General features: G+C 50.8%; 6 protein-coding genes across 6 annotated transcripts; 4 read left to right on the top strand and 2 right to left on the bottom strand.

Annotated features, from left to right (window-relative positions):
• Positions 1-350: 350 nt before the first annotated feature.
• Z518_04552 (uncharacterized protein) lies at positions 351-5,666 on the top strand (the record flags this gene model as incomplete). The annotated part of the gene is made up of 5 exons (XM_013418258.1): positions 351-386; positions 445-465; positions 570-596; positions 657-5,255; positions 5,310-5,666. The coding sequence occupies 5 exons, from the start codon at positions 351-353 to the stop codon at positions 5,664-5,666; spliced, it is 5,040 nt and encodes a 1,679-aa protein (XP_013273712.1).
• Positions 5,667-8,369: 2,703 nt separating this feature from the next.
• Positions 8,370-9,290, top strand: Z518_04551 (uncharacterized protein; the record flags this gene model as incomplete). The annotated part of the gene is made up of 1 exon (XM_013418257.1): positions 8,370-9,290. The coding sequence occupies one exon, from the start codon at positions 8,370-8,372 to the stop codon at positions 9,288-9,290; it is 921 nt and encodes a 306-aa protein (XP_013273711.1).
• A 1,519-nt stretch (positions 9,291-10,809) lies between these two features.
• Z518_04550 (uncharacterized protein) lies at positions 10,810-11,165 on the bottom strand (the record flags this gene model as incomplete). Its single annotated transcript, XM_013418256.1, has 2 exons — positions 10,810-11,070; positions 11,127-11,165. The coding sequence occupies 2 exons, from the start codon at positions 11,163-11,165 to the stop codon at positions 10,810-10,812; spliced, it is 300 nt and encodes a 99-aa protein (XP_013273710.1).
• A 1,617-nt stretch (positions 11,166-12,782) lies between these two features.
• Positions 12,783-16,346, top strand: Z518_04549 (pyruvate carboxylase; the record flags this gene model as incomplete). The annotated part of the gene is made up of 1 exon (XM_013418255.1): positions 12,783-16,346. One exon carries the CDS (start codon positions 12,783-12,785, stop codon positions 16,344-16,346), a length of 3,564 nt encoding a protein of 1,187 aa, XP_013273709.1.
• Positions 16,347-17,512: 1,166 nt separating this feature from the next.
• On the top strand, positions 17,513-18,014 carry Z518_04548 (uncharacterized protein; the record flags this gene model as incomplete). The annotated part of the gene is made up of 2 exons (XM_013418254.1): positions 17,513-17,671; positions 17,862-18,014. The coding sequence occupies 2 exons, from the start codon at positions 17,513-17,515 to the stop codon at positions 18,012-18,014; spliced, it is 312 nt and encodes a 103-aa protein (XP_013273708.1).
• A 1,021-nt stretch (positions 18,015-19,035) lies between these two features.
• Z518_04547 (uncharacterized protein) lies at positions 19,036-19,801 on the bottom strand (the record flags this gene model as incomplete). Its single annotated transcript, XM_013418253.1, has 4 exons — positions 19,036-19,171; positions 19,236-19,394; positions 19,537-19,609; positions 19,729-19,801. 4 exons carry the CDS (start codon positions 19,799-19,801, stop codon positions 19,036-19,038), a joined length of 441 nt encoding a protein of 146 aa, XP_013273707.1.
• Between the last annotated feature and the right edge of the window lie 225 nt (positions 19,802-20,026).

The raw sequence follows: 20,026 nt of genomic DNA, 5'->3' as shown, positions 1-20,026 counted from the left end.
GATTGGGATTGATTTCGCGGTTGACACGTGATTCCAAAATTAGCAGGGAGCGCGACGAGCTTGGCGCGGATCTTTGGTGGCAGCAGCAAAAAGCACCTGGGTAACTGGCCTCTGGCAAAGTCATCCATCGTTCACTTTCTAAAAAGGTGTCTCCTGCAGCTCACAATCCACAAACCAACCACTGCACGCCTCCTTCTCTTCTTCCTCACCACATTTCTTGTGGGATTCGCCCTTCCGACGTTATCTTCTTCCGTACACACTCTTTTTGGCCCGGTTCATTTTCCACGAACCTAACAGCGACTCGATTACTTTTGGGAGTGCATGAGGCCGCAGGGGGGCCGGTCGCAATCATGGCGCTTCCCATCAAGTTCACTGAACTGGTTCAGGTTCGTTGATTGAAATCCTAGGTCACGAAGATATATCGCTAACCCTTTTGTACTGTAGTTGACAAACCTTGACATTGCGGTAGGGGTAGACTCCCTGAATTCCGACCGCATACGCAGCTTCATTGCCTGCCTGCGCGATTGGGAAAAATTATCTACGCAGTGCTGACCTTCTCTGATATGCAGCCGCAATCGGTATCTTTCAACACCTGTGTAAGTATAACATCTCAATTCGGTCCATCTCGACATGACTTTGCTGAGAACGTCTTCCAGACACTAGAGTCCGACCATTTCGTTTGCGTACGACAGAAACTCAATGAATCAGACAAGCCTCAAGTCATAATTGTAAACCTCAAAAACAACAATGAAGTCATCAAGCGCGCTATCAGCGCCGACAGTGCTATCATGCACTTTTCCCGCGAGATCCTCGCCCTCAAGGCACAAGGCAGAACAATTCAGGTCTTCGATCTGGGGGCCAAGGCCAAATTGAAGTCGACAATGATGAATGAGGATGTCGTCTTTTGGAAATGGTATAGTGACCGCAGCCTGGGCCTGGTCACAGAGACCTCAGTTTTTCACTGGGATATCTTTGACCCCACGCAACAGTCTCCGGTCAAGGTCTTCGAACGAAATGCCAACTTGAATGGTTGCCAGATCATCAACTACCGTGTCAGCGATGATGAACAGTGGATGGTCATTGTCGGTATTTCTCAGAGAGAAGGCAGAGTTGCTGGTACGATGCAACTCTACTCGCGTAACCGTGGCATCTCTCAGCATATTGAAGGTCATGCTGCAGCATTTGGCACGTATCATGCGGAAGGCAACCCGATGCCTCACAAGCTCTTCACCTTCGCGGTCCGAAATGCTGCTGGTCAAGGCAAACTGCACGTCGTTGAGATTGATCCCAGCGAGAATAACACGCGCTTCAACAAGAGGGCGGTCGATGTCTATTTCCCCGATGAAGCCGTCAACGACTTTCCAGTGGCCATGCAGATCTCCAAGAAGTACAGCATCATCTACATGATCACCAAGTACGGTTTCATCCATCTCTACGATCTTGAGACGGCCACGTGCATCTTCATGAACCGTATTTCCAGCGAGACTATTTTCATCACCTGTCCGGACTCCGAATCCGCCGGCATTGTCGGAATCAATCGAAAAGGTCAAGTCCTCTCTGTGACCGTCGACGAGAATACTATCATTCCGTATTTGCTGCAGAATCCGGCCAATTCCAGTCTGGCCGTGAAGATGGCCTCCAGAGCCGGGCTGCCTGGTGCTGATAATCTCTACCAACAACAATTCGAGACTCTGTTTGCGCAAGGTAACTATGCCGAAGCCGCTCAGATTGCAGCCGATTCTCCTCGAGGATTCCTGCGAACTCCCGAGACGATCAATCGATTCAAGAGTGCACCCCAACAAGTTGGACAGCTCTCGGTCATCCTCCAATACTTCGGCAAGCTGCTCGACAAAGGGAAATTGAACCGATACGAGAGTGTGGAACTGATCAAGCCCGTCTTGGCCCAAAATCGCAAGAACCTCCTGGACAAATGGATGAGCGAAGGCAAGTTGGAGTCATCGGAAGAACTGGGCGACATTGTTCGATTGCATGACTTGGAGCTGGCTTTGCGGATTTACCGCGAATCCAATGTTCCACCCAAGGTCGTCGCCGCCTTGGCGGAAACCGGTCGATTTGAAGAAATCCTTCCTTATGCACGGGAGGCCGGATACCAGCCCGACTTCACCAGCTTGCTGCAACACATTGTACGAGCGAACCCCGAGAAAGGTGCCGAATTCGCGACTCAGCTGGCCAACAATGAAGGGGGCCCCCTCGTCGACATCGACAGAGTGGTCGATGTTTTCATGTCTCAAAACATGATCCAGCAAGCAACGGCCTTCCTTCTCGATGCGCTCAAGGAGAACCGGCCAGAACAAGGCCACCTTCAGACTCGGCTTTTGGAGATGAATCTTCTCAACGCACCACAAGTTGCCGATGCGATCCTGGGAAATGAGATGTTCTCGTATTACGACAAGCCCCGAGTTGCTCGTCTGTGCGAACAGGCCGGTCTTCTTCAGCGTGCACTGGAAAATACAGACGATCCCGCCTCCATCAAGCGCATCATTGTTCAAACCGACAAGCTCAACCCTGAATGGCTTCAACAATACTTTGGCCGAATGTCCGTCGAACAGTCTCTTGATTGCATGGATGAGATGCTCAAGTCCAACATTCGCCAAAATTTGGCCGCCGTGGTCCAAATCGCGACCAAATTTTCCGATTTGTTGGGTCCAAACCGCTTGATCGCGTTGTTTGAAAAGCATCGCACCGCCGAGGGTCTCTATTACTACCTGGGCAGTATTGTCAATCTCAGTGATGATGCAGACGTGGTGTTCAAATACCTCGAGGCGGCCGTAACCATGCAGCAGTTCCAGGAGGTGGAGAGAATTTGCCGCGAAAACAACCACTACAACCCTGAAAAGGTCAAGAATTTCCTGATTGAGGCACGATTGGCAGAGCAGCTTCCATTGATCATTGTGTGCGATCGATTCAATTTTGTCAAGGACTTGGTTGTCTACCTCTATCGCCATCAGCAGTACAAGTCGATTGAAGTGTACGTCCAACGTGTCAATCCAGCACGGACCCCTGCCGTGGTCGGCGCATTGCTCGCCCTCGACTGCGAGGAACCGGTGATCAAGAGCCTTCTGGCATCAGTGGAACCCTCTGCGGTGCCCATGGATGAGCTCGTGGGCGAAGTGGAGTCCCAGAATCGCCTCAAGATCTTACTTCCTTTCCTCGAGTCAACATTGGCCGCCGGAAACCAGCAACCTGCCGTGTACAACGCTCTGGCCAAGATCTACATTGACAGCAATCATGATCCGGAGAAATTCCTCAAAGAAAATGATCTGTACGACACCCTGACCGTGGGTAAATACTGCGAAAAGCGCGATCCCAACTTGGCCTACATTGCATATCGCAAGGGCCAGAATGACATTGAGCTCATCAACATCACGAATGAAAACTCCATGTTCCGAGCCCAGGCTCGTTACCTCCTCGAACGTGCGGATCCGGAAATCTGGGCGTTCGTGCTTGCGCAAAACAATACCTACCGAAGACCTCTGGTTGATCAAGTCATTGCCACCGCCGTTCCCGAGTCGAACGAACCGGACAAGGTTTCCGTCGCCGTCAAAGCATTCTTGGATGCCGATCTACCGGCAGAACTGATTGAGCTTCTCGAAAAGATCATTCTCGAGCCGTCCCCGTTCAGCGAGAACAGCAGCTTGCAGAACTTGCTCATGCTCACGGCGGCGAAGGCGGACAAGTCTCGCCTCATGGATTACATCCAGCAACTGTCTGAATACAACACGGAAGAGATTGCCAACATGTGTATCCAACAAGGTCTGTACGAGGAAGCTCTGGAAATCTACAAGAAGGTCAATGACCACAGCGCCGCGGCCAATGTCCTGGTCGACCACATCGTGAGCATCGACCGTGCCCAAGAATATGCCGAAAAGGTCGACCTTCCTGAGGTTTGGAGCAAAGTGGCCAAGGCACAACTGGACGGTCTCCGAGTCAGCGATGCCATCGAGTCGTACATCAAAGCTCAAGATCCCAGCAACTATAACGAGGTCATTGAAACCGCCACTCATGCCGGAAAGGATGAAGACCTCGTCAGATATCTCAAAATGGCCCGGAAGACCCAGCGCGAGCCGGCCATCGACACGGCGCTGGCTTTCAGCTATGCCCGACTCGACCAACTTCCCGAACTCGAGGATTTCTTGCGCTCGGCCAACGTGGCGGATGTCGAAGCTTCCGGTGACAAAGCCTCCGAAGAAGGTTATCACCAGGCCGCTAAGATCTTCTTCACCAGCGTCTCGAACTGGGCCAAACTGGCGACCACCCTGGTCCACCTTGGTGAATATCAAAATGCCGTCGACTGCGCCCGACGCGCCAACAGTGTCAAAGTGTGGAAGCAAGTCAACGAGGCCTGCGTGGCGAAGAAAGAATTCCGGTTGGCTCAAATTTGCGGTCTCAACCTCATCGTCCATGCCGAAGAGCTGCAAGATCTGGTCAAACAATATGAGCGTGAAGGATACTTTGAGGAGCTGATCTCGCTGCTCGAAGCCGGTCTGGGATTGGAACGAGCACACATGGGCATGTTTACGGAACTGGGAATTGCTCTGTCAAAGTATCATCCCGACCGCGTGATGGAACACCTCAAGCTCTTCTGGTCGAGAATCAACATTCCCAAGATGATCCGTGCTTGCGAAGAGGCGCACCTCTGGCCGGAGCTGATCTTCTTGTACTGCCATTATGATGAATGGGACAATGCAGCATTGGCGATGATGGAGCGTGCCGCGGATGCTTGGGAACATCACTCATTCAAGGACATCGTTGTCAAGGTGGCCAACCTGGAAATCTACTACCGTGCCCTCAACCATTACCTGCAGGAGCAGCCACTCTTGCTGACGGACTTGTTGCAGGCTCTCACGCCTCGTATTGATGTCAACCGTGTGGTTCGCATGTTTGAGAAGTCGGACAATATCCCCATCATCAAGCCATTCCTGCTCAACGTCCAGGGTCAAAACAAGCGTGTGGTCAACAACGCTATCCATGATCTTCTGATTGAAGAGGAAGACTACAAGACCCTGAAAGACTCGGTGGAGAATTACGACAATTACGATGCGGTGGAATTGGCACAACGCCTGGAGAAGCACGAACTCGTCTTCTTCCGACAGATTGCCGCCCAGATTTATCGCAAGAACAAGAGATGGGAGAAATCCATTTCCCTGTCGAAGCAGGACAAGCTGTTCCGGGATGCCATCGAGACGGCGGCCATCTCGAGCAAATCGGAAGTGGTGGAGGATCTCTTGAGATATGTAAGTCGAATACTATCGTGCCGGCTGAAGTGACCTAGACTGACTTGATTGCAGTTTGTCGACATTGGCAGCCGTGAATGCTACGTCGGCATGCTGTATGCATGCTACGACCTGATCCCGCTGCACACGGTGATGGAGATTTCTTGGCGACATGGGCTCAGCGATTTCACGATGCCATTCATGATCAGCTACATGAGCCAACAGGCGACGACGATCGAGCAATTACGAAAGGACAACGAAGAACGCAAGGCAAAGGAAGCCAGTCAGCAAAAGACCGAAGACAACACCCCGATCATCGGAAGTCGCCTAATGCTGACCCAAGGACCTACCAACCCGGGACCAACACCCGCGGGGTACGGGCATACTAACGGAATCACGCCTCAGCCTACCGGATTCCCTCGGGCATTCTAGATATGTAGACCCCAGAAGATGAAGGACGGCGAACTTCGGAAATAGTCGGGGATGGTTGAGGACCAAGGGTGGGGCGAAGAACGAAGTTGCAGGGAATGTGGAATACCGGTGCCAGGAAGTATTCGGACAGGACATGAGCTTGCGAGAGATTCGGAAAGAAGAACTTTGGGGAGGAGTAATGCACGAGGCTGATGGAGGGGGGATGGTGAAGATTTTTTGGTCTTCCAAGACTCAATTTTTGTAAGATGTAGTTTACTAGTGGATTGGGGCTCAGCCCAGCAGGAGGTGACTGGTTGACCGGTCCAAGTTAACTGGATGGGTTGGATTGTCGCTTCGAATCCAAGTGGGAAGAAAAGAATTTGAACCTGTATTGTCTCGGGAGAGCGACAACCGCGCTCTTTGATGCTCTTTCAACGACGTCGTTGACCCCTGTTGACCCGTGGCCTCGTTGCCGACCCACGTCAGGGCCGTCCTAACGCCCTGTGAGCTTCCTATGAGTCCCGAATGAATCCCTACTCTTTTGCCTGGTTGTATCTCGCAGTGCGAGTGCGTATTCTCTTACCTCCACCTCCTGCCAGGTACCTTTCCATCGTTCGAACAACGCTCGCATAACTAGGCCGGATTGGTGAATAGCATTGTCGCTGTGGTACGCGAGTCGCTGTGGGTTGTCGCTGACGACGGTGAGCTTGACGTGATTCGGTGACGTCTTGTTTTGATAGGAGGGAGAAAACAAATTGAAAGTGCTCGTCCAGCATTTTCTTTCCGTGCCTAAAATTTTCAGCAGATTCAAGACCGTTTGCATAGTCACCGCGCTCATACCAATTCGTCATGTAGTAGAGCGGAAACTTTGGTAGCAAAGTAGAATTGTGGTAAGTGCTTACTACCAAAGGGACACGTTGCAGCCTCATGAGCCTTTAAAGATATAGAGAGCTCTGTACCCATGATCTGAACGTGGAATCATGAGGCAAATCGCCACATTATCAAAATCAAGCTCTAGACATACAAAAACATGACGGAGCTAGGGATATTGAGATTCATTTCGACGGGATCGAAGCCTCATCTTGGGTACTCCCAATTTGCTGCTACCTCAATGTTTTCTGTTTAGTTAGCCCATGTTCCTTGGGAAATGGCTGCAAAAAAGACAGACTCGTGATGTTTTGAGCGTATGTCTGATGATCATCATCGCCCAGGCCTGGCCACATATATAGGTCGGAAATGTCGGTACCAAACTGTGCGCCTTGAGCTATTTGCGCGGCCATCGTGGATTGCTTGTTTATAGAAGTCAACACGGTTTGCGTACTTCTTCCTGTCGATGTTCCTTATGTCGGTTTTACACTTCCCGCTAATGGCGAAATATGACGGAGGTTCGATGAATTCGAAGCCTTGTTCGATGATTGAGTTGCGCACTTGCTGTGAAGGATCCTGTGGAGAAATACTCTGTCGCGCCGAGAGGTATTGAAGCCTCTCATGGAAAGGATATGCTTTGCTTGAAAGGAGAAAGAAGGTGATGGATACCAGGTAAACAAGAACGCTTGAGCGAGTGGGAGCCATGTCGGTGCAAAGAGAAGCAGATGAATAACGTAGACATATTTCAAATTGATACTTGCCCTTTACAAAAACAATCTCCACACTAGCTCTTACATACGTCGATGTAGCTACTAAGTGTAGATACAGATACTGTTAAATGAGCTGCATAGCTTCGCATAGACCGCACGACTCCTCATGATATTGAGGTCAGAATCTTGTCGCACAATAGAGGTCAAAAAAGCGCTGTGCTCAAAATACTCCCCTTTGTGCTATTCGAGAGACTGGCCAGCTTTGCATGGCCGAGTTCATCTGGGACAGCTAAAAGTGACTGACATCTCTCTGCCAGCGAAGAGCCTGCGGAAGACATGGTCAATCGCAACAAGAGTTGGAGATTTTCACCCCAAGCACCCATCGGTGGATGAACCTTGAGATATGTAGGCCTGACAGCACTTGGTACATGGCATGGTCTGTGATATCTTCGATACTGCCACCGATACTCGAACGAATATTTTAGCGCTATCGTACACGTGGCAGTTATGTCACGTGATCTCAAAATCTGGACTAGTCTATGATGAGTCAGAAATGCCAAGAAGTATGTTTGATACAATAAGATACTGAGAAAGCCACCAGGACACATCATCGTCTCTGCGCGAAATTGCTTCCGAATGCTATCATTCCGATTTCAGATGTTGCTACTGCTTAAAATTCCTCCTTTATGTCCACGAGTTGGGCGAAATTGGGCACGGGTCGTTCTCACCTTAGTGACTCTGATGAGTCTTACGAGTCGCGGTCTCGTTCGTGCCACGGTTGTTTGCGCTGAATGCCGTTCACTTACTCTCCAAGAAGCTCCCGGTACGTGCTGAGAAGGACAATGTTCTCTGTCTCTCAAATCATCCAAGGCTGGATCTTGACGTGGTTTTTCAGGTGTTGGTTTATCTTTAGCACCTGGCTACGGGTATCTGTCGACCTACAAAGGAGATTGGAAAAGTAATCTTGCTGATCAGTTCCAGTTCCGTAAGCATTCAATTTGTCAATGGCACAGTTTCGGATGTCGCTCTTGTGAACGGAACAGAGGCATACATTCGAGCTATGAAGCGTTGGCAGCATTTTGTTTCGGATCCCCCTCCTCGAGAGGGCAAGCACAAGTGAGTACATATTCTTCTACTTAAGGCTCCCATGGTTTATACATCTATGCTCAGTGCAGACGGACAACGTTTCAAGACGAGTATGCCCCTCTCGTCCTTAGAACGCCTTCGATCCTGGTTCCGGGGGGGACTGCAGGACCCCGCGGGACACTCCTATGAGCCCCTCGACGATTCTCTTATGCCAGTCGTGGAGATGATGAGAACACTTTACCACGAAGCGAATGAGTCGGTACCACTGACAAACAACAACGTATTCCTGGCAGTCCCAGACTTACAGTATGCCATATACTATGAGACCTCACGGCACATCGAACCGCTTCTCCAAGCAGTGGGACTCCATGGCCTCTTCCACTTAACACAGAGCCAGCTCTCATTGCTGCATCTCTATAACCTAGAAAACTGCTTTGGCATTTGGCTGGATGAAGTCACTTGGGTCCCAGATGAAGAGTGTGAAAAATACCGCGGCCGAACCATACAGTCGGTAATTTCCATCCACCTCGATGAATCCTCCCTGACCTTGCGATCAATGATTCGCGATGACGGCCTCTTCCCTTACGAGCTCGGTTCAGTCCAGTATTTTTGGGCAAATGAGGACGTCGGACAAGACAACATTGCTTACTGGGACTGGCTGGAGCTTTCTTTGCGCGAGTTTTTGCACGACCGCGACGTCGTCTATGACCTGTTGTTGCTCTCTGGGACTCAGGCCACGACCTCGGACTTCCAACAAGTTATCCGAAATGTGTTGAAGGACCACGAGAAAATTGTGCCTCGGGACTACCTGCGGAGGCCGATCGATCACACATTCGCTGCTGCGAGAGGGGCCGCTCAGCTCGCGAGGGTGTACTTGTGTGGTTCAGCATGTATGCCTGCGCCGTGGTGTCCAACTAGTGAGCACTGTAAGAAGTGGGCGTGGCACTGGGACGATGAGGAGGCGAAAAAGACAGAGTTGTAGGGTAGCTTTGGGCGACAATGTGAAATTCTGGCCCACTGTGATGTGGAAGGGGCACAATTGTCAGTCACAAGTGTTTTCAGTTTATTCAAGCCAAGTTAACTTATTCAAGTTAGCCATATTCCAGTCTAGTCAAATCCACTAAGTTAGTCGAATAAGTTAACCGAGGGGCTAGCAGCTCAAAATTCAAAAAAAAAAAAAACCCCCTTCTTGTATAACTAACTGATAGATGGGGGCGCCACAACCAGCGAAAGTTTTCAGTCAGACCGGTTCAACTGGAGGGGAATTACCTCCCCTGGTATTAAGTGCGACATCAACAATCACTGGCAGGAGGATTACATTTACCCATCTAGGGCACCTAGACTCGATGGAGCTAGGCCGGACAACCCTCTTACCTACACATATGATCAAACACTAGTGAGGCCCCTCAATTCTATCGGTTCGACTGAAAGCCGAGTGTTTTTCGGTTAACGTCCTTGATAGGTCAACCACGATTTGGTGTCCTTTTGGAGGTAAATTAAAAATATAATCCTTGATTATTTTCTTTGGGATTTACCTGGTTGTGGCTTGGCGGGTTGTTGCACGTGATTGCGCCAAGACCGTGCGCCGGCTAATCACGTGAGCACATGGGTTGTCACTGTCACGTGCGGACGAAGGAATACCACCATCGGATCCAATCCGTAGACCATATAGTCAGGGGAGCAAGCCCGTACAGGGTGTATGAATATCGTATCGTATCGTATCGTATCGTCAGGGGAGCATCCTACTCAATAGAAAGTTGTCAAGCTTCTTGTGCCGCTTGAATTGAAGGAGTGCGCTGGCTCTTCCAACGAGTGTAGGATGGAGCCCATCTATATATCTATCTACACGGCGCACGTCATCGCTGTTGCCTATCAATGGTGGTACAACCTAGTGAGCCAGTGTCGCGGAACGAGTTGGTCTGCCGTGGGCGATAGGGCAGTAATTGTTCAACAGCAGATTAAAACGTTGGCGGCAGCCGAATAACTTATCGATAAGCTAATTTACTTGACTAACTAGACTAGGGACAAGTTAGTCGGCTAACCTAGTCGCTTGAATAACTGAGAATCACCTCCCGTTCTCACGCTCGCCACCCAATAACACAGCCAGGAAGCCATCTCTTCCTCTTGTCATAATTTCGCGAGGCTCCTTCCTCGTATGGTCCTATCGCACCGTGGATGCACTTGCGATCGTCTGCAGGTAAATAGATGTATCGTCATAAAAACTCAGACAGCAGATAGCTTTCAGTCTACGCGCATGAAGCACTATAGAATTCTGTTGCTGCTTTTGTTTGTAGTCCACATTGGGACTAGCATGGTCACGTGCGCCGCATCCTTCGTGGCCTTTTGTAGCTTGTCAATCCTCTCTCGGTCCTACAGCTTTTATATTCACTTCAAGATCCATGTCCTCGTGAATGATGGCTTGAGCCACGTCGTATACGTTTTTATACGATTGAAAGATCGGCTCGATCATTTTTCTTCGCACAAGTCCAAGTCTTCGTGTCCTATGCTCCCGAAAGATCCAAGACCTGTTCCATAAACCGCATCTCGAATGCCCTGTCTCGCCCGCGCATTTGTCGGAGTCCGGCCAGAGATGCGGGTGCATTCTCAGCTTGTGCCAGTTGACCAAAGTTAAAGTCTAACCCGAGCTTGATGACCATAGAAGTGACGAGCGCGTACACATCGTCCGGGGGTTGGAGGCCCTTGCCGAATATATTTCTTAACCACTGGAAAGATTCCCATTTCAGAGTGATCGCCCGGTCTTGCTGGCCAGTGAAAGTGGTGTAGTCGTTATTGTAAATCCAGCGGAGAGCTAATGTACCAACCAGCGTTCGGTTGACTTCGGGGTAGTCCTTTCCATAGAGCGATTCAGAGATCGAGGGACTTTTGGACGAGGAGCCTTGGAGTTTCGGAGAAATGTGGCCTTTTTCAATCTTTCCAATTCATCGGGAAATGCAGCCTCGATCAGTTTTAGAAAGTTTCGGTCCGATATGGGCCAGAATGTGCCATCATCGATGACTCGTCGAAGACCATTGCTCCTTGGCTTCGAGGCCGAATTCCGAGGGGGTCATCCGACAAGTGCAAGATGTCATTTTGATACGCGTTTGATGCTTGAGCTCATTATGCTGTCGATTTTACTAGAGTGGTTGGGGATGGATTCTTTAATAGGTGACAATAGGGAAGGATTTAAAGCCAGATCAAAAAGAACTGTCAAACTTCTTGTGCAACTTGAATTGAAGAGTGCTCTGGCTCTTCCAACGAGCGTAGGACAGAGCCCATCTATATATCTATCTAGACGGGAGAAGACACCCTTTATCAGACGGCTGGCGCCTCTAAGATAGGTTTCTCCCCTTTTTCATGTCGTGCGACAACGCCTACGTAATTCGGGGTCCGAGCGCCGTAGCGCAGAATGACATCTGCTGTGGGGGGGTTGCCCGGGGGTCCATTATGTACAACACATACTTTAGATGTACTGTAAAGAACCCCCGTCCAGAATTTTAGGATCTGATGTTCTCACATCAATTGTCCTTGATGAAATGGTGGAGGCGGGTATCACGCATCCCCCTTCGGGCACTCAGCGTGGACTGGTGGTCTGGACCCACCGTCTTCCGGAGCTGCCCGCCATTTCGCTGGGTTACCATGCCAGTCATGGCCCTGTAGTCCTCACATCGCCCACTCCCATATATCGGGACGTTTGGACGGACGTGGAGAGAAGGAGGGAGAAGAAGGAGGGGTTGCGAAATGAATGACCGTGTACGATCGGACGGTTCCTCGATATGCTAAAGGACAACGATGGAGACGATTTGATTTGCCTTTGCTTCAAGTCCAGCCTCAATGAGCTCATAAAATGGATGTTCTCTTTTGTTCCGGACAGCCTAGGCTAGGGTGAAAGCACTCCGAGGTAGTCTGTTCAAATTTGTCCCGAGCCCAACCGACAGCCTTAGGCAGAGTCCTCACCTTAGCAGCTTGGTAGTGGCCGTGCCCGTCGCCCACCGAAAGCTTCGGGACTGAGATCCCAATGCCCCACATCCATCATCACACCCACATTCGTATCTCTTCCTACGGTTCTCTCGCAGCTTATCATCAAGGTCCTAATCCAAACTCCAATCCCATCCCTACTTGGCTCCGACAAAAGAGAGTGCTGGTGCTGTTTTCCTCACATGCCATCCCGTTTTTTTCTTTTCCCCAGCATCGAGTTGAATTCAATCCCTGCTTGATTTTATTGCTTCCTCCCGTCATCCGGCTGTCAACGCCGAACCACCTCCAACAAAACACCTCTGCCGCCTCTTGCCATCGCCGAAGCTAGTTCTCCTCACCCTTTCTTTTTCTTTTCTTTTTTTTTTTTTTTCTACTTTCCTTATTCCACTCGATCAAAGCTCCCTCTCCACTCATTCACCCACCCAATTTTTTGCTCGACGGAGCTTCATTGCCGATAGCTGTCTCTGCCAGCAGCTTCGGCTCGATCTCCTCCTTCATCATGGCTACCAACGGCTCAGCAACTCCAGACCATGAAGACGGTCAGTCACATCACCTCGAACACTCGGTCCACCAGCGACTGAGGGCCAATTCCACCATCATGCAGTTGAAGAAGATCCTCGTGGCCAATCGAGGGGAAATCCCCATTCGAATCTTCAGAACAGCTCACGAACTCTCCCTGCAGACCGTCGCCGTCTTCAGCTACGAGGACCGGTTGGGGATGCATAGACAAAAGGCGGACGAAGCATACATGATTGGGAAGCGAGGCCAGTACACCCCGGTGGGCGCCTACCTGGCCGGCGACGAGATCATCAAGATTGCTTTGGCCCACGGGGTTCAGATGATCCATCCGGGCTATGGTTTCCTGTCCGAGAACTCCGAGTTCGCTCGCAAGGTCGAGGAAGCCGGTATTATCTTCGTTGGTCCTTCCTACCAGGTCATTGAGTCTCTCGGAGACAAAGTTTCGGCCCGAAGATTGGCTATGAAATGCGACGTGCCTGTCGTGCCGGGTACGGAAGGTCCCGTGGCCAAGTTCGAGGAAGTCAAAGCTTTCACTGATCAGTACGGCTTCCCGATCATCATCAAAGCGGCTTTTGGGGGCGGCGGCCGAGGTATGAGAGTGGTCCGGGATCAGGAAAGCTTGAAAGGCGCTTTCGAGCGTGCGACCTCGGAAGCCAAATCAGCCTTCGGAAACGGTACCGTCTTTGTAGAGCGCTTCCTGGACCGGCCCAAGCATATTGAAGTGCAATTGCTGGGTGACAACCACGGCAATGTGGTTCATTTGTACGAACGAGACTGCAGTGTCCAACGACGACATCAGAAAGTCGTGGAGCTGGCTCCGGCCAAAGATCTTCCTGCCGAGGTGCGAGATGCCATTCTCAATGACGCTGTCAAGCTGGCCAAATCCGTCCACTACCGCAATGCCGGGACCGCGGAGTTCCTGGTCGATCAACAGAACAGATACCACTTCATCGAAATCAATCCCCGCATTCAAGTCGAACACACCATCACCGAAGAAATCACGGGCATTGACATCGTGGCTGCTCAAATCCAGATTGCCGCCGGTGCCACGTTGGAGCAGTTGGGCTTGACACAAGATCGTATCTCGACCCGAGGATTTGCTTTCCAATGTCGTATTACCACCGAGGACCCCTCTCAGGGTTTCTCGCCCGATACCGGCAAGATTGAAGTGTATCGATCTGCGGGCGGTAACGGGGTCCGTTTGGACGGTGGGAACGGGTTTGCGGGGGCCATCATTACTCCCCATTACGACTCCATGTTGGTCAAGTGTACTTGCCATGGCTCGACGTACGAGATTGTCCGTCGCAAGATGCTGCGAGCACTGGTGGAGTTCCGGATCCGCGGCGTCAAGACCAACATCCCCTTCTTGGCCTCCCTCTTGACCCATCCGACTTTTGTGGAAGGAACGTGCTGGACCACCTTTATTGACGATACGCCGGAATTGTTCAAGTTGATTGGCAGTCAAAATCGAGCTCAGAAATTGCTCCAATACCTCGGAGACGTGGCCGTCAATGGCAGCAGCATCAAAGGCCAAATTGGCGAGTCCAAATTCAAGGGGGAGATTATCATGCCCAAGTTGCTCGACGAGCACGGCAACGAAATTGATGTGACGGAGCCCTGCACCCAAGGATGGAAATCCATCATCGACACCGAAGGACCCGCCGCCTTTGCCAAGGCGGTTCGAGCCCACCAGGGATGTCTCATCATGGACACGACCTGGCGCGATGCTCATCAGTCCCTGTTGGCGACTCGAGTCCGAACTGTGGACTTGTGCAACATTGCCAAAGAGACCAGCTACGCCCTCAACCATGCCTACTCCCTGGAGTGCTGGGGCGGAGCCACATTTGATGTCGCCATGCGATTCTTGTACGAAGATCCGTGGGACCGACTTCGCAAGATGAGAAAGTTGGTGCCCAATATTCCGTTCCAGATGTTGCTCCGGGGAGCCAACGGGGTGGCCTACAAGTCACTGCCGGACAATGCTATCTATCATTTCTGCAAACAGGCCAAGAAGAATGGCATGGATATCTTCCGTGTGTTTGATGCCCTCAACGACATTGATCAACTGGAGGTGGGCATGAAAGCCGTTCAAGAAGCCGGAGGGGTGGTGGAAGGGACGGTCTGTTACAGCGGTGACATGCTCAACCCGACGAAGAAGTACAACTTGGAATATTACATGGATGTCGTGGACAAGATTGTCCGGATTGGGACTCACGTGTTGGGGATCAAGGACATGGCCGGTGTGCTCAAACCCAAGGCCGCTCGTCTTTTGATTGGCAGCATTCGCCAGAAGTATCCCGACTTACCCATTCACGTCCACACTCACGATTCGGCTGGTACGGGTGTGGCGTCGATGGTGGCTTGTGCGGAAGCGGGCGCAGACGCGGTGGATGCCGCGTCGGACAGTATGTCGGGCATGACATCTCAGCCGAGCATTGGTGCCATTCTCGCTTCTCTCGAAGGCACGGTTTATGATCCGGGCTTGAATGGCCACAATGTCCGCGCTCTCGACCAGTATTGGTCGCAATTGAGATTGCTCTATTCTCCATTCGAAGCCGGATTGACTGGTCCGGATCCCGAAGTGTATGAGCACGAAATTCCCGGGGGACAATTGACCAACTTGATCTTCCAGGCCTCTCAACTGGGTCTGGGAGAGCAATGGCTGGAGACGAAAAAGGCATACGAGCAAGCCAACGACCTCCTGGGGGACATTGTCAAGGTGACCCCGACGTCCAAGGTGGTCGGTGATCTGGCACAGTTCATGGTGTCCAATCGATTGAGCGGCGACGCCGTCCGGGCCAAAGCCAAAGACCTCGACTTCCCCGAATCCGTATTGGAGTTTTTCGAGGGCTATATGGGTCAACCGTATGGTGGATTCCCCGAGCCTCTTCGAAGCGATGCCTTGAGAGGTCGGAGAAAGATGGACAAGCGACCGGGACTCTACCTGGAACCCGTTGATTTCGCCAAGGTCAGGAAGGACCTGAAGGAGAGATTCAATACCAGCGCCGAGACGGATGTCGCCAGCTTCGTCATGTATCCCAAGGTGTTTGAGGATTACCGCAAATTTGTGAACAAGTATGGTGATTTGTCCGTCCTGCCGACCAAGTACTTCCTGAACCGGCCCGAGATTGGGGAAGAATTCAACGTGGAGTTGGAGAAGGGGAAGGTTCTGATCTTAAAGCTGTTGGCGGTCGGCCCTTTGTCAGAAACAACCGGTCAACGTGAGGTGTTCTACGAAGTGAACGGTGAAGTTCGACAAGTGACGATTGACGATACCCAGGCCGCGGTGGAGAATACCAGTCGACCCAAGGCTGATCCTGGCGATAGCAGTCAAGTGGGAGCCCCCATGTCCGGAGTGGTAGTTGAAGTACGAGCGACGGAAGGACATGAAATCAAGAAAGGAGACCCCATTGCCGTATTGAGCGCGATGAAGATGGAAATGGTGATCAGCGCACCCCATTCCGGAAAAGTTGGACATATTTCGGTGAAAGAGGGCGACTCGGTTGCTGGATCCGACTTGGTTTGCAGGATTACCAAGGCATAAGCAGAGGAAATACAAAAAAGTACAAGTTGATCACGGACGACAGGATGAACGACCTGGGAATGGTGGGTGGGTAGGCAGGTAAAGCAGTTAGTTTTCATCATTGTCTATGCCTGTGTATGGCACAAGGCTGTGTTCCTTGGTATTTTCTGTTTGCTGTCGATTGCGGTAGAATAGACACATTGCAGCAGATCGAGATCTGCTTTGGGTCTCCAAGTGGTAAAGTGATATTGACATCGTATCCACCAACCAGATTCAACCCTTTTGTAACCCCGTTTGCTCGAATCGTGTTGCGTCTCGTCGCCTTCTCTCCACATCTTCACGTCCTCTCTTTCGCTCGCTTCATCCATCTACATCCACTTGTTAGTACGCGGGGTAGTTACAATATCCCAGCTCCCTGGTTTGCTCCTTGCTTTGACCTGATTGGAAGAGAAAGTCCTTGGATCCCTGGCCTTTTTCTGATTTGCAAAACCCTGGCCAACCACTCCTTCTTCAACGAATAACGATCACGCTTCAAGCAGACTGGTCTTTGCTCAACCAGCAGCTTTTGTTTTGATGGAACCAATCCTTCCCCGGCTTTTTATTCTCCTCCTTGTCTGTCCTGTGTTCCCCTCTGAAGCTCAACGGCACAACTTGGAGAAAGATGAACAAAGTCACGCGAGGTCCACTTCTTTAAGGTGAGCAACTGAATAAAAACTGGTCCCTACCACCCTCATCTCATTTCACTTACCCCCTTGCTTTCGAATGGGGAGTTCTCATCTCCATCTACCTTTCATCCATAGCCGTGATCTACATCAACAATACCCCAGCAACCAAATTTGGGCAGGCACTACCGCACGTGCTGATTCGCACTTAATTGAACTCAGATTGCCAGTCCACCTGGCCCTCGTATCTGTCAGCGACGTCACAATAACGACTGGGTATCCATGTTGATCAGCAGAAGGTCTCATCAAGCTTCAGCCTTGACATAGACCTCGCTACCCTCCGTCGAACACCTGCGTCAACGTCAGCCAGTAACTCGTTTAACTCATCTCAGCCTCGACCATCTTCCTGTACTCTCTATATCGGAACCTCAACCCCTCACCTCCCTCCTTCAATCCATATCCGTCACGACTACTCCTGTTCAAAATCAAGAGATCAAGAAAAGAAGAACGAAAAATTCGTCAAAAATGTTCTTCAAACAATACAACTACAAGCCCCGCACGGGCAGCTGGTCGTCACAATCCTCATCCAGCGTGGCCGGCAGCTCGCCCAAGGATGAAATGCGAACTACTTCCTCAGAAACCACCGGACCCGCAGCCAGTGCGGGGGCCGCGGGCAGGAGACGGGTGAGTGCGAGTCTTCCTCCTTGTATATTTCCACCGGGGATCTTTTGATCCCTGTCGTTTTGGGTTTTGGGTCGGTGATTTGCGACGCCCATCATGGTTGTTTCTGCTCACGCAAATATGGCTCTTTTGGTTTGGTGTTTGTCGTTTGCCATGTTCCTGTCGCTAACCTTTGGATGATGGACGTATATAGTCCAGTGCCTCAGCCTCCGATAAATTCGCAGGCCTTATGGCCATGAAACGTGGAAGTCAAGACGAACGCAAATCCTCTTGGGCAGAGCAGAAGCCCGGTCAATCGGGGATTTTGAGCGGGATGTGGAATAGTTATACCAAGGGAACCTCCTAAGTCTTCCATTTCGATTGTCACATACATGTGTCAGTGGCGAGGGGAAGAGGAAGGGAAGGGGGTGAGCGGGAGAGAAATGAAGGTTCATGCGGGATATGTATGTCTGAGGTATGTGTGTTGAGATGAAGTGAGGCTGGGGCTGAAGGAAAGATTAATGCTAGTGGTGAAATTTGGACTTCAAGGTGCCACGCAAGTTGCAACCGTGTTTCGAGTTCTCGAGTCGGGTCAGATCATGGTTAGGGTCGTGAAGTGTATAGGAGCCTTATGTACGTTTGATCTATATGTCGACCATCTCAATGAGATGAATGGATCTCTCTCTCGGGCCCCCCCCCCACCAAAACTAGGGACACGATACGTAGATAGCATGCTTATGGTTTATCAAACTCTAATCTACCAAGACAGGTAGAACAAGAGACACTTCAACGATCCTGTATACATTTGAGACCAGTGCTTATCGCTGTATACGTCCGGCCCTCGCGAATATCAAAAAAGGAGCCGAAAAGGAGGCTGGAACAAACGGAAGGCTGTACTGGGTAAAATACTATGTATATGCGTCTTTCGATGACCCGGATAGGCCCCAACGCAACAAGAATAAGGTCCAAGGGCAAAAATCGAATCTAACTTGTCCTTTCTAGGAGAAGACTCCAAGTTCCGTCCCGTCTTGTCTTCATTTCCGAATTTGGGTAGAAAGATTTCCTTGGCTTTTTAGTCCCGACGATGACATGGAGACAGATAGACGACGAGAAGAAACCGAGATCTAGACCCGTTCCAATGTCCATATCGTTTAGGACTTCCGTAGGCAAGGTATTGCCAATGTCTTGCGTTCCCAACGAGGGAGGTTTCCCAGACCTCATGGAAAAAAGGCCAGACACACCGCCATCCAACGCTGCACCCTGATGATTCGTCCTGTCGTACATCTTCCCCATCATTACCTGCATAGCCACAGAGCCTCTGCCTCGACCCTCGTCTCCTCGCCGCATGTCACCGAACCACGACGAACCACTTCCCCGACGTCCCCGTTTTATGACACCGTCTTCTTTACCTCTTCAACTGCGCCGGCAACCTTATCTTTGGCCTGATCAGCTATTGACTCGGCCTTGCCTTCCAGGTTGGCTCTCTCAGCCCGGATCTGAGCCCATCGGTCTTTGCCGCCCATACTACCAACACACATTAAGTCAGTCAAGCTCATTTGATATTCCGGTCTGTTGAGTGTGTACTCACTACCAATAATCATACCACCGATATCCTTGCGTTAATTGTGCGTTGAAGTTGACAAAATGGCAGGCAAAGAGGAGATAGTTTTTGGGTCTGACGGCAAGGGCATAGCGCATGAATGTGCCTGAGTACACTACTAGGGCGGCGGTGAATTGTCCAGAGATACTGAAGATGACGTTAGTCCTGGTGCTGATAGAGTAAAGTGAAGAAGGAGCATGGTGTGGATCAGACGTATGGGTGGTGTCAACTCAAGAGGTATTCGAGGTTTGGAGCGGATGTGACTGTGGATTTCTTCTTGTAAACATACATCTCGGGGTCTTTCTGTGTATCTAGGACAGCCGCAATAGGAATACCGAAATTCGATGCTGGACCCCAGAAATCTAACATATTTGAGTCACGAGTTAGCGTTTTCGGTCGCGCATGTTCGGGAGTACACTCGTCTCAAAGTGACGATGTATTCGTGCGTGGTGCATAGTTGGAGATGGCAGGAGGAACATACGGGTCGAGCAGAAATAATCGAGGACTTTATTGGAGCGGATCTTCGCATTGATAGCTTTGATGGCCGCAGCCATGCTGATGCGACAGTGGTGTAATTTTCGATTGAAATCCGATGAAACCAGAAGGAAAGCAAGAGAACGACCGCAGAAGAGGGCAAAGGAGGCGACTGTGAGGCCAGAAGGGAAAAAAATGAGGAAGAGAAAGGTTTGGTGAGTGATGAAGCTGTCGGCGCAGGATGGGACGGAGATTGAAAAAGGGAAATACTGGGGGGGAGGAGGAGAGGAAAGTTCGGCGGATTC

This window comes from Rhinocladiella mackenziei, assembly GCF_000835555.1.
Source record: "Rhinocladiella mackenziei CBS 650.93 unplaced genomic scaffold supercont1.3, whole genome shotgun sequence".
Classification (NCBI taxonomy): Eukaryota; Fungi; Ascomycota; class Eurotiomycetes; order Chaetothyriales; family Herpotrichiellaceae; genus Rhinocladiella; species Rhinocladiella mackenziei.
Note: the sequence above shows the minus strand (reverse complement) of the source record. Positions and strands in the feature narration are given on the sequence as shown.